Here is a 17,619-nt window from a genome sequence, read left to right on the forward strand (position 1 = left end):
TAAAACCATGATTACCTCTCCTGGTTGAAGTCCATATATGGAAGACATTGACCAGTTTAGCATGACAGCATATCCCCCAGTAGGCCTAATCACACCCTAAGGAGAGAAAAAGTGAAGTTAAAATCAATAAACAATGTGTAAAAACACTCTCTATCTTCATAGCATCCACTTTAAAAGTTCCTGGTCAAAAGTATTTTATATATTAGCTACAGGTTACTTTGGCTTTTATAAAATTATCTTTGAATCATTATTCCTTTGGGTCCTTCAATAGTCAACACAAAATAATTTGTCCTCATTAGTGCCATTTTTAGAATCCATTCTCACATAACATTATTAGTCTTCTAAAGAAAACATGATTTCACAAAATTACATGCAATACAAACTTTTCTAATGGCACTACACATTATCAACACTACATTTTCAGACGTATTTCCAGAACAAAAATTAGTGTGAAGAAAGGTAAAATGTAGTTATATGGTTCAAATACAGACTAACATAAGGACCTCTATTTCTTAAGATGATTAAATAATAGCAGCTTAGAGGAAACAAAGTCATATTCTAACTGGAATCTCATTACAACGCTTCACTGAGGATCATGCAAGCACACTTTAAAGCTGAGCAATTCTTTAATTATGAACTCTAGAACTCTTAGGGATGAATTCCAGTGAGTTGAATCTAAGGTTAAAAGATTTGTCTTATATTGCATTTTGGGCAAAAGTAGGGATCATTATATCACTGTAGCACAGTTTTCACAGATCAGTTTCAAGTAGCTTTCCCCAACACTGGGAACAATTCAACCTCAATGCAAGATTAATATTTTAACACTGGGTACAAATGTCACCATAAATAAGAACTAATGGTAAATTTAATAATTAAGTTCATTTATTGTTTTAAAAAACATTAATCATCATTGGCCCAATAAGACATAACCGAGTGAATACTCAGAATAGTAGGTGAACACCTGCTAAGAGATAGAAGGTATATTCCACTCACATGTATTTTGAAGCATCTTTTAGTACAACAATTATAACTGCTCTATGCAAAAAAAATAATTGTTTTTTATGAAAGGGCAAACATGGATCTAATCAATAACTGTGCTATTAGTTATGCTTTTTGGCATAGCTCTGCACCTTAACACACATACACAAACAAGGAAAATGAAACAGAAATTGACTTTCCGTTAGTTACTAAAATTGCTGCTCTCCTCAGGTGCCACTAATAAAACATAGGTATCATGCTGTGGAACATTATTTTATTCACCCGTAACAACACCTGGTCTCTTAGCAAATATCAGATGCAGCGTTGTTGGTATTTGAGAGCTATTTTCTAGATTGTATGACATGGTTAGCATGCAGCTGGCCCTCTCGATATCCATGGAACTATTAGAAATTCTAAGCCCCCTGCCAGTAGGCTTTACACATGCACCTTCCCATGTAAACGAAACAGTTATTTTTCCACTATATCCTATCCTATCGTCTATGCACTTTGCTAGTTTGTTCTATTAAGAAGGTCTTTTCCTATGGCTCAACAGATTGATGAATCTGATATTAATCAATTTGCAAACTCTTTATAAAAACTATTCATTTTACAGACTAGAAAAAGTAGTTTTTTGTAGACAATATGCTGTCCATGTGTTATGACAGATGTGATACTTAATATCAGTAATAATTTCAATTAAAAATGTTTTAAAATTTTCTCTCCATCCTACATGTCCCTGCATCTAGAACCCATTTTTATCACTAACTCTAAATATTATTAAAACTAGGTAAATGTTTAGACCATATGGTACAGAGGGTAAGATGCATTGACTAGAAATGATGACAAGAAATAAAAGGTGAGGGAAGATATAACTGAGTAGTAATTCAATTGTAAAACCTGAAAGATAAATGTAAAGAATAAGTTGTCAAATTTCTATTTACCTCTCAGATGAGTACTTCTTCAAACAACATTTACCAATGTCACTTTGTCTGTAAATTAGTGAATACTTAAACCCATCTGACCAAAAAAAAAAGAGACTTAAATATGAGACCATGCGTGAAAAAGCATTTAAAGTTGTAAAGACTAAAATTTAATATCTCATTAACAATATTATTTCCATAGTTCTAGAAATTATTGCTTTTTATTTTAGCCTGTGCTCCTATCAGTCAAAAGGCATAAATATCAAAATAATTAGAGGTTGCCATCAAAGAATCTCATTTAAAACAATTAAAATGAAGCTGAAGGAGTGAGAAGAGCCATAATTTCTGTTTTTCATTAGTCTTTGATACTCACTTTTATTTTTTAAAGAATGAGTATGAAAATTTTAATCAAGCATCTTTTTACCATTTATTAATCCAGACTCTAGATCTGCAATTTGGTCTTGCCTCCCAAATGCTCAGATAATAGTTTCAGATTTCTGAGTATTTGATATGGTGCAGAAAAAAAGAAATGCATGGTTTCATATTCTCCAGGTTTACCTTTTATAAGAGGTTTGAAAGTACAAAAAACACAAAGGTCACATTTCAAGAGAACTTCTTTAGCATAAATATTAATTTGTGACAAAAATAATAAAGCATTTTTGTTTCCTGTTTATAATCACATTTTCCAGGTAATGATAATTAAAATGCAAAAGAGAAACACCATTCAGCCTCTGAAAACACATAAATTATGTTCCAGAAAACAAATCATTATACTATAACTAAGCAAATTTAGTTGGAAACTAAAAATAGCACTTTTACAGTGTATCAGAATATGAAGTAAAAATACTCAATACCAATGCTTACCTCTAAAACATAAACCTTCTTCATTTTAGTCTTTTGAATCTCTATTATTTATTATTACCTTCTATATGTACTTTCTTTTTTTTTTCCATTGAGACAGAGTCTTGCTCTGTCACCCAGGCTGGAGTGCAGTGGCGCGATCTCGCTCACTACAACCTCTGCCTCCCAGGTTCAAGCAATTATCCTGCCTCAGCCTCCCGAGTAGCTAGGACTAAGAGGCATGCCACCACGCTCAGCTAATTTTTTTTCTTTTTTTTTTAGTGGAGACAGGGTTTCACCGTGCTAGCCAGGATGGTCTCGATCTCCAGACTTCGTGATCTACCCGCCTTCTCCTCCCAAAGTGCTGGGATTACACGCATGATGCACTGAGCCCGGCCTCTCTATGTACTTATACTCTACCTACCTTAAAAGTAAAGTCACTAGATGATCTAATATATTCTCATAAAAACCCTGTAACCTGCCAATATGCTGTTCTGATCTTTTGGTAGGATCAGTCATAATTCTTAAAGATGTCTGGGGAACTTGAAAAATATCCAGATGGGACTAGCACTCTGTGCCCTGAATAAAGACATGAAAGCGAATCCTATCTCAGACATAGCAATGGAAGCAATATGAAGGTGCTCTCTTTTGGGAGGGGGGACAGATATAATGTTTATGGTGTTTAAAAAATTCAATCAGGGCAAGTAAAAGTAAAGGTTGAATATTAGTTACTCAGAAATGGGACCACAAAGTTATCACAGACAGTTCTTTATAATTTCCAGCTTACTGAGCTACTTTTGAAGACAAATAAATTCACAAATTGTCATAGATGGGGCCATTAAAGTAAAACAGAAAACGTGTTGGTATAAATGTTGTGTGCGGTTTTGGCTGCCACAACTTGAAAAAGAAAAATACAATTGTAACAATAGGTGTTGTAAAAGAGGAGGGAAGCCTGAAGTGTGTGGTTAGATTAAGAAGTTGGGATTCTTCATTGTAAAAATGTAAGTTTTCTTTAATGGTCTTTAAATATCTGACAGGCAAATCCCAAAATACTGACAGTAGAAAAGTTTAGAGTACATGACAACACTTCCTATTTCCTGCATTAAGTCCCTCTATCATTTATTTTGTAATAAAGAATCATACAAGGCAAATATATATATATATTTAGATATGTAAAATGTCTATTCACATATACACATGAAAATATATGCATGTATCCATGCATGTGTACATATGTATATGCTTATGTATACGTATGTGTATATATAGATATATATATATGTGTGTGTGTGTGTATCAATTCAGCCTGACAAGAAACAATAAAGGGGGAAAATAAATTTTACTTGAAGGAAAGAAAAGAAACCCATCCCCAGATGATGGCAGGCGTCAGAGAAAAAAATGAATGGTTCTGATTGTTTAAAAAATCTAACACACCAGCACCAAACCTTGTTTTGATAGTGGTTTGACAGATGGCATCCCCTATTTCTAGAGTAAGCCTTCACCCCTTTTCTAAACCTGAGGAACTCCGACGTCTTCACCAAGAGTACTTCAAGACATTGCAAAAATACCACCTCTTCTGGGAAGTTTCACCCCATCCTATTATTTGTGTTAAATGTCTTTCAGGTCCTCTCTCACAGCCCTCAGGGCCTGCAAACCTCATCAGAGGACTGATACCCCACCTAGTTCTGTGCCTTCTCCACCACTTTGAGCACAGTGAGGACAACATCTTTGTATCTTCAGGACAGTGTCTGGGGTAGAAGTCATCTTTGTTGACTGTCTAAATGAGTGAACAGTTGAGTGTATAAACCCGTGAGAACAATACAATTATTTTAACAAATACTCTTTGTTCAGGAGAAACCCTTGACACTTGTAGAACTTAGTGAACCTTGAATCTTCTTAGAAGGCATAAAAAGTTTCTATTTGGGATATTTCATCAAACATGAAATATCCTGATACAGGTTTTCAGATGATTCTGAAGCTATGTCCACAGAGGATATTTTGGCAGTTGTATAATTTTTTGTCGATCTGAACAACTGTGAGCTAAGGGGCAAGGGTGCAACCAGTTCAGCACTTTAACTGCAAGAGCGTACCACAGATTAAACAAAAAAGTTCACTACTGTTTTTTATTTGACTTTCACTCTCTCTTTTTTTTTTCCTGGGGCAGGAAGTAAATGCACATCACGACAAAAGGCCTTATCTACCACTTTCTGGTCATGCTTTCTTTTCAATCTTTTCCTTTTGATTTCTTTCCCCCTGTTCTCTTTTGACACTGAACTTTTTTCCTTTTTTTTATTATCATGATTCCTTTATGATATCAAACTGAACAAGATAAATATTATAATCACTAAATCTCCCGTACCTAAAAGGACATCTCATCCAGATGAGGGATTCTTTTATCATGTAGTGCTTTGAACTATCTTAAATATAGGCACCCAAACCAAACAGAATAGAAGCCCACAACAAAACAGAAATGTATGCAAAGAAGCTCAGATGTGGTTGCTGGAATATTTACAGCAGTTAACAGATTAACCTGTCATACAGCAACTTGACAACTCCAGGGTTGGCAAATGCTGATATGCAAATATGCCTTAAATATATCTACAAATTCTAACCGAAGAACAGACTGCCTTATGTGCATTTTATATTTGAGAAACAAGCATTTTTAGGCAGAAGAGTTTTATGAGCTCACAACATTATTTTTCCTCATGAAGATCAAGGATTGAGGAAACAAACCATATGATGACATCATATTTATATCTAAATGCTCCATTAATGCATGTGTGTTTATTTTTCCTATACTTACATTCTGTGGATCCCACATTAAGATTTTAGGTACTATTAATCCTGATTATACCTATGAAAAATGAAACAAGAATTGTATGAATAAGGAGGTGTCCAAGAAGCTGACTTACTAGAGAAGTAAGAGATCATTCAACAAATATTCTGCTCTACCTGGGTCAAATTTTAATGTTAGTGCTAGAGTGGATCCAAAAAGGGTAATGTATATTCTAAGACCTCAGAGAACATTCATTGTTATAAAAGTAAATTAATAAAAACTAATACATATAAGATAGGTTAAAATAAGTGCCATAAAAACTAGTATCTATAAGATAGGTTAAAATAAGTGCCATAAAGGTCTGTTGGTAATGTAAAATTTAAAGCAATTTCAATCCTAAAGTCCACTGGAAGGAAGAGGGATCTAAAGAGATAACTAACTTCTTTTGCCATTCTGTATGTGTTAACTTTGCAAAGCCCACTCACTCACACAATTTAATCACCAGTCCTGTACCCCAGTGACCTACAAGGGTCTATCTCCAACCCCGTATGTGTAACTCTTGAGCTCAGACTCTCATTACCAACTCTTGACTGGGCATCTTCATGTTAAATGTCCTGAAGACACATCATGCTCAGTATGTCAAAGACATTTAGTTTCCCTAGACTCCAACCATCCTTCTGATTCTATTTCAATGAATATTCAAAAGCACCCTCATATGTTCTCAAAGTCTTAGACTCTTAACTTTGAACCAAATCTGATTCCTCCCTATCAAGCATGCTGTCCTATGTAAAGTCCCAAACTAATTAAACAGCCTGAAAACTAATTTTTTTGTCTCCATTGTGTGTAGTCACCTATCTTCCCAACTAAAGGATCACCTTCTATCTTGCATCACCTATGTTCATACCTAGTTCAATCCCACTAGACTAGAAGGACTGTAGTTTACTCATAGTTGTGTCTGTTATCTGTTCTAGCACAGGATGAGCACTCAGTACAAATACATTATATTGAGTCAAATTCACTGTGATGCAGAAATCTCCACACAATTAAAGCCCTCTCAAATTTATTGAAATAGATTGTCTCAGGATGGTACATTAGGAGGAAAATGAGGATGACAGAAATATCAAAGGATCTTCCATTTAGGCACTGAAAGGAATCCAGAAAAGAACCTCTCAGAGAAAACTTGGGCCGGGCACAGTGGCTCATGCCTGTAATCCCAGCACTTTGGGAGGCCGAGGCGGGTGGATCACGAGGTCAGGAGATTGAGACCATCCTGGCTAACACAGTGAAACCCCATCTCTACTAAAAATACAAAAAAAAAAAAAAAAATTGCCAGGCGTGGTGGCGGGCGCCTGTAGTCCCAGCTACTTGGGAGGCTAAGGCAGGAGAATGGCATGAACCCAGGAGGTGGAGCTTGCAGTGAGCCGAGATCACACCACTGCACTCCAGCCTGGGCAACAGAGCGAGACTGTCTCAAAAATAAAAGAAAACCTGGAGTAGCTAGGGTCCATCCTTATTTGGAACCACTTTTCAATATAATGCTCTGTGTATTGCTTTTATTTGATTTCTACTACACTGGCAAGTCAGCTTTTAATTTCTGAAAACCTTTTCTTCTGCCACTCCCATAAGATCCTATTCCAGGTCACAGTGAATTTCAGTGACTTAAAGTCTTGAGGTAGCACAAATGTTTTTGTAAGATTTCTTCAGGCTTTTAAGAAACTAAATTTTTTTAAAATTAAGTTATACTGTGTTTTCAGGGTCAGGAGTTTTCTCTCATGTTGATACTTTTATATTAGATCATAACTTTACTGAGTCCCCTCTTATTTTATAGCCAAATGTTCAGTTGGACTCCAGGTGGCTAGTGTACAAGGCAGAACTGGAAAAAGTGGAGGTTGAGAATTATGTCCAGCAGATTATATGGCATGCTTCAATAAATAAATCTTCCTATCTTCAATATGCAGAAATATTTTTCAAGTTACTAGAGTTGTAACAAAATCATAAGGCTTCAATTCTACAATGAAACAAATATCTTCATGTGTGTGCATGTACATATGAATTCAACAAAAATCTGTTGATCACCAACTACATACAGCACAATGGTAGACCAAAATATACTAAAACATAACCTGTGTCCTCAGAGAGAATATATTCACCTACCAAAAGCGTTCCTTTTCACAAGCAAGGTTTATATGGAACATCTTAAATTTCCTTTTAAAAAGCTAACTAATCAAATAGAACCACTATTCTAAGATGATTAAGAGATGAAGTTTTCAGAACACTGATGCTACAGTAATCTAACAGTAATAAAGAAGCCACTGTCCTCAAGGATGAGAATGATTATGAAATTCCCGTCCCCTACTAAAATTCTACAATTCAATGAATATTAAACCACCTAATAAAGATGAGTAAGGAAAATGATACTGTTATCCTTTATAAGGGTCTATGAAGAAACAGTGTTATTTGGAGATACCAGGCGAAAGTGGTATTTGTTGCTATTTGACACATCAATGAATATTGATGCTTTCGACTTTGCTGTGTAAAAACACGTTTCATGGCAAACAGATTTAAAAATCCTTGAGTGTCTTCCATGCTGTAAATCAAATAGTTCAATACTTTGGATAAATTGCCTCTGTTCAAACTGCCTAGGCCAATTCTCAAAATCACATTCATAATAAAGAATTGAATTCCCCTGGATCAAAAAATCAATTATATACTGCATGAAACTTATACCTCAATTTAAAAGAATAAAAATATTTTATTTAAAATATATTTTATATAATGTTATTAAACCAACTGATATTCAATCAAACATCTACTAAAGCAATTATATATATATAGCATTTGAGACAATTCTGGAAGAAATGAGAGCAAAATATTTGATGTTAAATAATAAATATTTTTATATTTAGCACTAAGCACAAAATCTCTTTAAGATATAAAGTAACTGTGTCAGGTGAGATCACGCCACCGCACTCCAGACTGGGCACAGGAAAAAAAAAATAAAAGCAAATGAAGTAACTCTCTAAACTTCAAAGTAACATCTACAAACATTTCCAGTCAGTGATCAAACATTCTTGGTGCAAAGTAAATCTACTGCTATAGATAGTTATCTCTAAGAGAGTGAGTACCTTAGGTAACCCCGTTGTGCCAGATGTGTAAAGAATGTACAGTGGGTGTTCTGAAAGAACAGGAACACAGTCATGTGACTGGGCTTTTGCCATCTCTTCATCCCAATCAAGGTCACGACCTGGAGCCAAAGGAACCGCCTCCTACACAGCAAAAATATAAGAATATGTACTGTAATAAGGAGATTAAATCAAGAGAACAAAAAGTAGCTAAATCTATTTAAGTCTGAGCATCTGACTGAAAATCTAGGCCTATATGGCACTAAACATCAGATTTATGACTAAAAAGTTCCAGTTCATGATTTAACATAAATGTTTATAAAAAGTCCAAAAGTTTTATATTCACTTCAACTAAACTGACAAAAAAAAAATGTTTCATTTAAATCTAGAGATATCCTTTAGAAATTCAGTATAATGCAGTAATGTTTCCATCAACACTCATAGCTTAACAAGGTTTCATGTTTTTATAGATGTATGTACACTAATAACTTTATAAACTAATTTTTATTTTTCATAGCCTAGTTCTTTTACTTTGCATTTATTATCTTTACAATGATATGTCAACTAAGCTATTAAAATTTCTCTTCATACAATGGCTTTTAGGAGTAATACCACAGCTACCTTTCCAAGTAAGAAAACATTAATTCTTCTTCAGGGGTAGGGAAGAATTCTACTACAGATTTTTGAAGACTAAAATTCAGTTTTGAAATTTAGTCAGAGTCTGTGATGTATCTAAAATATGATCCAAGTTTTCCTCCTTCTAGATCATTCATTATTCTGGGAGAAATATTTTTTTTTTCTTTTTCTGTTTCAAGAACCAGGCTCTGTGTTGTAAACTTTGTGATGAGTCATGAGTTAAACAGATACACATTTAAAGAAATTAAATAGACTTCTTTAAAAACAGTGACAATGAAATAGCCAGATGGGTGAAAAGCAGGGAAGTGGCTGATGGAAAAGTTACTCTGATGGGGAATTACAGTTATTTACGTAGAGTTAATGCCCATTAAAAGCCTAGTTTTTTTCTTAGATGTTAGCTGAGCTCAAGATCACACATCAGGAAGTTTATGATTGCTAAACATGTTAACACAAGCACAGGCAAAGTTATATAACACTCAATGAAAGTTAATGAGATCTACTATTTAGAGATGTATGTAACCATTTCATTAAAGTGATTCCCGAGATAAGCCCAAAGATTGAAAAATTTAGAAAAGACAAGCCACTTCCATTTTCTAGGCTGCTTAATACATTAATCAGGGTTGTAAAAACTGTTCATATATTTAAATAGGTACATTTACCAATTAATACTTCAATATAATATCACAAATATGATACCTGTATGAATATATCTGTATGAATAAATACATTTATAGCTAACACATTTATAGCTGAATCGAAGACCCTTTATCAAGTTGAAGTTTCAGGCCAAACTGCTTTCTCCAGCCCCACTCTGATAGGTGCTGGCTCTGCCATTTAGATAAATAAAATAGTTGACTGTGACCAAATCATATGTTTCCATTTCTATTTATGCAATGGATAAAAGCAACTAATTGCAAATTATCAAACTTCTGACAACACAGAGATCTATAAAAATCATCCCACTGCAAAATACGAACATCAATTGAGGGTCACAAAAATAATTACAGGTTGATAATTTTTGTAGGCCTCTAATGAAATTAGGACTTCAATAAATGGTTATTCTTCATGCTAAGAAACAGAGGTCTGTGCAAAGGAGATCTGACAAATAAAGAGAGAGAAAAAAGTTTTCACATATATGCATTTACTTCTATAGATACGTCTTTCCTGATTCTTATAATTCTTAAAAGGTGGTATTGGGAGGATGTAGGGGTGATTGATGCAATATCCTTTGATTCCATCATTGCTTGCCTGAGGCTTAGGTGTGGCAGCCAAGTTTTTACCTCCTCTTACAAAAATGCAATCCTGGTTAATAAGACACACCACTGAGCCTCATAATTTGTGTCTCTCTAAATTCAAAGCAAAGCCATTCCACTGGGCTTAGTTACTGCCAAAACAGCAGGTCTAATAGAAAGAACAAGAGATTTCTATAGCCCTCATCTGTATCACAACAGAGGAAAGGGCCTGAAGAAAAAGAGAGAAGCTGAGAAAGTAAGCTAGTTATTGGAGGGGAGCAGGCAGTGAATCTCTATTAAGAAGAAAAGAGAAGAGACTTGTATTAGAAAAAACTGAATAAGGAACATTGATACCCATATCCAATGTGTTTATAGTGAAAGAAATAGCATATATCTTGTTGGTTACAAATCATTAAACTGGAGTTTAGATCCTGGTTCTGCCACTTAGTAGCCATGACTTTGGGCTATGACCTCTCCATTACTCAGTTTCTTTATCTCTAAAATAAGGCTAGAAACAGCATCTATTTCATTGGTTTGTTAGAATTAAATAAGAAAAAATATTTGGAAGTACTTAGCATTGGGCCTAGAACTTAGTACATCATAAGTTCTGTACAAATTACATATGAATGTGAACAGCACACATATACTCACATATGCATACATTGTGTGTATGTTCCTGCCATTCCTCTAAACTGTTCTTACCCAAAGCCTTCTATATTACTGATTTTGCATTACCTGATTTAAACAGCGAAGAAGCTTTTAAAAAAAAAGTGCTTGAGGTCTTCTGAAAGAAACTTAAAATTCTTCTTTAAGATCATAAGAACACTAAAATCATTAAGTGCAGCAGTTCATGAACGACAGACTACTAAAACTTTACACAGGAATTTAATGTGGTAATGGGAATTACTAGGTGGTAATCAAAATGACATATTTTTAACACTCTGTTCTCATATCTTGTCATTTAAGTATTTTCAAAGAAAACTTGTCAAGAGTTCTACAAATTGCACATGATTCTTTGCAGTCTTGCAATTTCACTTCTGCAAAAAAAAATTTAATCTGCTAGAAACCCAAGTTGGTCTCATCATAAATAGCTAGAGATTTGCTTGGGTGAAGAAGTAAGGTGATCATGAGTCCAAAGTTGCAGGAAAAGTACCGTAAATTGTATTCATTGATATACTGTTCGACCTTCCTTCATGGACCACAGAATAATTTATCTACTTACAATATTCATATTTTGTTTTCCTGAGCATAGTTTTATTTCTGGCCTAAATACTCTTCAAAATTTTAAGAAGATATTTGCATGCAAATTAATCACACCACTCCAAGAATCAGGATAGCTGAGGGATTAAGCATACAGTCAGAGCGCATGCATTCGAATCTTGACTCTGGCACTTTCAAACTGGGCAAGTTACTTTATCTCCATGTTCATTGGAGTCTTCTTTTATTAAAATACTAATAATATTATCATCTAGTTAATAGAGTTACCAGGAAGATTAAAAAATATGGACGGGCGCGGTGGCTCACGCCTGTAATCCCAGCACTTTGGGGGGCCCAGGCGGGTGGATCACGAGGTCAGGAGATCGAGACCATTCTGGCTGACATGGTGAAACCCCGTCTCTACTAAAAATACAAAAAATTAGCCGGGTGTGGTGGCAGGCGCCTGTAGTCCCAGCTACTCCCGAGGCTGAGGCAGGAGAATGGCATGAACCCAGGGGGCGGAGCTTGCAGTGAGCGGACGTCAGCCACTGCACTCCAGCCCGGGTGACAGAGTGAGACTCCATCTCAAAAAAAAAAAAAAAAAAAAAAAAAAATATATATATATATATATACACACACACACATATATATTCATTAGTAGAATGTCTTAAAAATCATATGGTAAGCAGTCACTTCGTGTTTGTTATTATTATTGTTAATATAATCTGAGCTAATAAAAAACACAACAATAGCAATATACATAGAATCCAATTCATTAATCTCACACATCTTTCTGTGTTTCAGTCTTTTGGTTTTAAGCTAGATTTTCATGAAGTCAGTAAGTCTTATTCATATTTTTTTTTAGAAATAACAATAACATTCAGCAGTATACTTAATAGCTTATAAATCAAATGTCTCTTTTAAATGGTAAAAACTAAACTCATTCTTAGCATATTACCATAAGCAAGAACCAAATTCAATATTCAGATTACCATATTTGGACGATTATAAATGAGAATTTTGTCTGGTTTGTGTTGTCCTATTTTTAGCGCTTCTTCTACAAGTGGTACGTACTCTACCCTCCTTCCGGGTTCAATGCCAAATGATGCTGTAACAACCAGCTTGGGCTACAATTAAAAAATAATAATGGAGAGAAAGCTTTAACGATGTTAATTAGGTAATCACAATATTTTAGTTGCAGACTGGCAATTTAACATTTCTAAAGAAATGTCTGAATGATTCTGTTTTCTATTGAATGGTCTGAAAACCAGTAAACCCTTTGTAATTGTTATATACTTAATCACTTCTACATAAATCTCTTATCTGTTCAAAACTGCATACTCAATGATGTTTTTGACTCATATGTATGAAATGTATAAATCCCTTTCAAATAATTCATTAAGCCAGGTGGATTTGCCATAAACTAGTACAGTGCAAATCTTGAGGCCCCTTACTTGCAAAGGCCCCAATAAGAGCTGGCTGCTGCTGAGGTTCTAGTAGCATTTCATAGGTTTTCTATATATTTCTCTTCTAAATGCCTAAAGAGATTGCAGCAGAAAAAGACCCAAATCTCCAATAATTTGTAATAATTTTTTATCATTCTAAATACATATTCATGTTCACCAAATATTACATTATATTATTTTCTTAAAAAGGCTCCCAAATGATTAAAGTTTCAAGCCCCACAGAGCCTAGACCTGCTCCTGTTCTTAAGATACACTTCATATTCTTTACCTGACAACTTGTTAAGTCATTCTTCAAGACAAACACAGGTGTAGGCAAAATGTATCCCTGGTGGGAACCACAGCTTATGTTAACCTCTCTTTCCAGTATATTCTGGACATGCCTCAAATGTTCAGCTATAGTCAGTGTTCATACATCTCTATTACTGCACGGTAAGCTCTATAAGGCCAAGTTTGGATGTCATTTATTTTTGTGTTTCCTATACCTAGCACAGTGCTTGGCATGTCATGAGCTTTCAGTCAACGTTTGTGGAACACATTAATTTGCAGAAAAATAAGTCCTCATATTTTTAAGTACATTGTTTCTTCACCAAGAAATCCAAAGCAACAGAGACAGATAATACATTATTCAGAAGGCAGATAATTGACCCAAGGTATTGCATATATTCCTGAATTCTGATTTCTAGTTATAATACATTTCATCTAGGAAAAGTTTATACTGTGCTAAATATATGCATATATAGTATTGCCTGCTTTTTGAATATAATTTAATATTCATGGAACTGAGGCTCGGTGCAATTACATAGTTTGCCCCAGGTTACAAGTGGCGAAGGCAGAAGGAAGGCCAGTTCTGTCTGGTTGCAGAACCTCTTTCCACCATATCAAGCTGCCTTAAAACAAAAAGGAAAAAAAAAGCAGAAAGTCTTGTTTCCTTTTAAAATATTTTTAAAGGTCAGATATTTGAATATAATTCACATTTTAATATCTATAATACTCACAAAAATAGTTCTAGATAGCATTCCTTAGAATTCTGAATAAACAAAAGCAAGCTACATATCAAATTAGGAGCATATATAGAACATACCAAAGTTTGAATAATTTAATAAAGTCAAAATTAGACTCTTCCTCGGAAAAAATAATTCCTTTCACATTTTTGTTAACAGTCTTATTGGAGATTTTACTGAGTCTAGACTGACGTGTTAGAATACATCCTTTCCATCTTTTTCTGTTAAAATAAAACTTTTTCTTTAGCCTATTTATTTGAAGATCATGACATCAAAATCATTCCTAATTTCAACTACACACTAATTTTACCCAACTATCTCTGATATATATATCTCCATCTTCTCTCCTTACATTTGACCTGCCCAATTGCCTTGTCCATAAAAGCATTTATTGCATAAACCCCTTAACCAAGGAGTATTAGGGGTGTGTGTGTGTGTGTGTGTGTGTGTGTGTGTGTATGTGTGTGTGTGTGATGGATGAAAATTCCTTAAGTGGTACACCGTAAGTTTTTTAAATCTTTATTTTTTTACATATTGTAATTTCTCTATATCTTATCAAAATTTTTAGTTTCATTTGCAGGTCAGTGACTGATATTTTTTCCCTAGATTTTCTTCATAGGCATTAACTCAACATGTTTAAAAATAATTAAAAAAAAGATAAAAAAGGACCCAGATGGTTTGTCCACAAATCAGCTTTCTTGTTTTAATAACTAATCTATTATAAGATAAAGTGAGATATGCAAAGCCTCGCTCTATACCTAGTACTCAGGGGGCCTTCAGTATATATTAGCTCTCTTCCCATTAAGAATGTCTCATCTTGGGCTTGTGAAACTCTAGAGGTCATCCATCTCTTGCTCTGATAAGTATCTTCCTTCCTTAATCTTCCCAGAGTCTTTTTTCCCCTTCATATTGCCCACTGTTTCACAAACAGACCACCTATCAAAGGTTTTTATTGCAGCTTCCAGCTTCACTCCTACTCACATACTGCAAGACCTGCCTCTTCTTAACATTGCTTAAAACATGACACTTGCCTGTTCAAAACTTTTACTCATTAACAGAATCCAGTTCAGACAAAACCTGCCTTTGCAAGCTCAGCTTCTCTCACCTTTTAGTCACATTGGTCTACTTACTGTCCTTCCAAATGAATTTTACCATTTCCTGTCTCTACTGCTTGACTCAGATTCCTTTTTTGCCTTTTTGGATCCTACTATGTCATTCTCTTCAACTAGCTGAATCTTAGCCAAGATCTAACTCAAATCTCGCCTCCTTCAGGAAGCCTTCTTTGGCCACCCCGACTGAAAGAAAATGCTCCTTCCTCTAAATCAGGGGTCTGCAAACTATGGTTGTGAGCCAAACCCAGCACACAGCCTGTTTCTATAAAATATTATTGAAAAATACACACCTATCGTGTACATGTTGTCTAAGGATGCTTTTGTGCTACAGCAGCAAAGCTGAGTAGGTGCAATAGAGATCATGTTATCCATACTGCCTAAAATATTTACTATCTGGTCAATTACAGTTAAAATTTTTCTAACTCCTGCACCAAATTCATAGATTAATAATAGTTAACATTTTTTAAATGTGTACTATATGCCAGACACTGTGCTGTTTTAGATTAAATAGCTCAATGATATTTCACAACAGACTCACTAAATTGTTATTTTTGTACCCCATTCAAACATATATACTTCCTGGAAGTATATGGATTGTAAAACTAGTTATATGTCCCATCCATTTGATAAGTATTACTTATTATCCAGTTGCAAAGACAGTGTCAGGAACATAGCGGGAGCTTAATAAAATATATGTTGAATCAACAAATTAGTTATTAGTCCTTTTCTTGTATGTCTTATACACCCAAATATATGACAAGCTAAGTTGGAAAGCATACACCTTATCTTATAGTTTATATTCCCCAAGGCACCTAGCAAGATGTCTTTCACATAGGACTGACTTTAAAACAAATGTGTGATTAACAGATGTATGTGAAATAAAAAACATTTTATTTATGTATTTATTTAAATAGCTTGAAGTCTGGACTTTCAGGGTACCTGTCACCCAAATAGTGTACATTGTATCCAATAGGTAGTTTTTCATCCCTTATCCCCCTTCTGGGTTTCCAATGTCCATTATACCACTCTATATGTCTTTGCATACACATAGATTAGCTCCCACTTAACAGTGAGAACATGAAGTATCCGGTTTTCTGTTCCTGAGTTGTTTCACTTAAGCTAATGGTCTCCAGTTCCATCCAATTTGCTACAAAAGATGTTACTTTATTCTTTGTTATGACTGAGAAGTATTCCACGGTGTGTGTGTGTGTGTGTGTGTATATTTTATTTTATATATTATTATAATATTATATATTATATATAATGTATAAATATATTATATATAATATTATTATATATATTTAAATATTATTGTATTGTATTGTATTATATTGTATTGTATATTGTATAAATATTGTATATTATATATCACATTTTCTTTATCGACTCTTCAGTTGGTGGTCACTTAGGTTGATTCCATGTCTTTGAAATTGTAAATTAAGCTGCAATAAACATATGCATGTAGGCATCTTTTTGATATTTAATATAATGATTTCTAGAAAAAGTATATATCAACGATCCTATTTGAAGGGAGGATCTAACAAGTATAGATCATTCTCACATGATTCATCCACAGATAAATATGACTAAATTATCTACTTGATTTCCCAAAATAAAGCACTTACCTTTACATGATCAATGCGACTACTTAGTTCTTTGGAAGCAAATCCTCCAAATATGAGACTGTGGATGGCACCTATCCTTGCACATGCCAACATGGTATACATCGCCTGTGGGATCATGGGCATGTAGATAACCACAGTGTCACCTTTATTGATGCCATGCTTGACCAAGACACCAGCCAGCTTGGAGACCTATGCCAAGACCATTAAATCAGTAAAGTATTTTTTTGTATTATTTCACTAAACTTCTAACTTAAGGCAGTAATACTAGAAGCTGATCACCCGCTTTGTAGTAGATTAAAGGAGCCTGAGTAACACGTATTTGATGATGATGATAATGCTTTAGATGGTGAGAGTAATAACAATTGTATTATAATCATTGATTATAAACCAACCTACTATTATTATGCCACATAAACTTTATGACTTAAGATTGCTTAACCATTCATGTCACAACATTTTTACTGAGCAACTATTACATACCAGACATGGTATGTAAGAGTTGGGAATGTAACACTGATAAAAGAAAGACACAGAATTGCCCCTGTAGAGCCTACATATTGCAAAAGGTGAATCTGTCAGGTGAACAGGAAAACAAAATAATTACAAATTCAGATAGATGTTGGGTAACTGTTAAAGGAAACAAGTATATATTAATAAAGAAAACATATCATTAAACACTAATAAAGCAAATAAGACAAATTCTGCTATATTATT

The 17,619-nt window shown here is 34.3% G+C and overlaps 1 protein-coding gene across 1 annotated transcript in view; it reads right to left on the bottom strand.

Annotated features, from left to right (window-relative positions):
- Positions 1 to 17,619, bottom strand: part of ACSS3 (acyl-CoA synthetase short chain family member 3) — a 165,512-nt gene that overhangs the window by 89,678 nt on the left and 58,215 nt on the right. The window contains exons 3-6 of the mRNA XM_003259596.4: positions 16,906 to 17,094; positions 12,694 to 12,828; positions 8,640 to 8,780; positions 16 to 96 (exon numbers count right to left, since the gene is read on the bottom strand). Of these exons, the coding sequence (XP_003259644.1) occupies positions 16 to 96; positions 8,640 to 8,780; positions 12,694 to 12,828; positions 16,906 to 17,094 (546 nt within the window). The remainder of the gene's footprint in view (positions 1 to 15; positions 97 to 8,639; positions 8,781 to 12,693; positions 12,829 to 16,905; positions 17,095 to 17,619) is intronic.

This window comes from Nomascus leucogenys, chromosome 10, assembly GCF_006542625.1.
Source record: "Nomascus leucogenys isolate Asia chromosome 10, Asia_NLE_v1, whole genome shotgun sequence".
Classification (NCBI taxonomy): Eukaryota; Metazoa; Chordata; class Mammalia; order Primates; family Hylobatidae; genus Nomascus; species Nomascus leucogenys.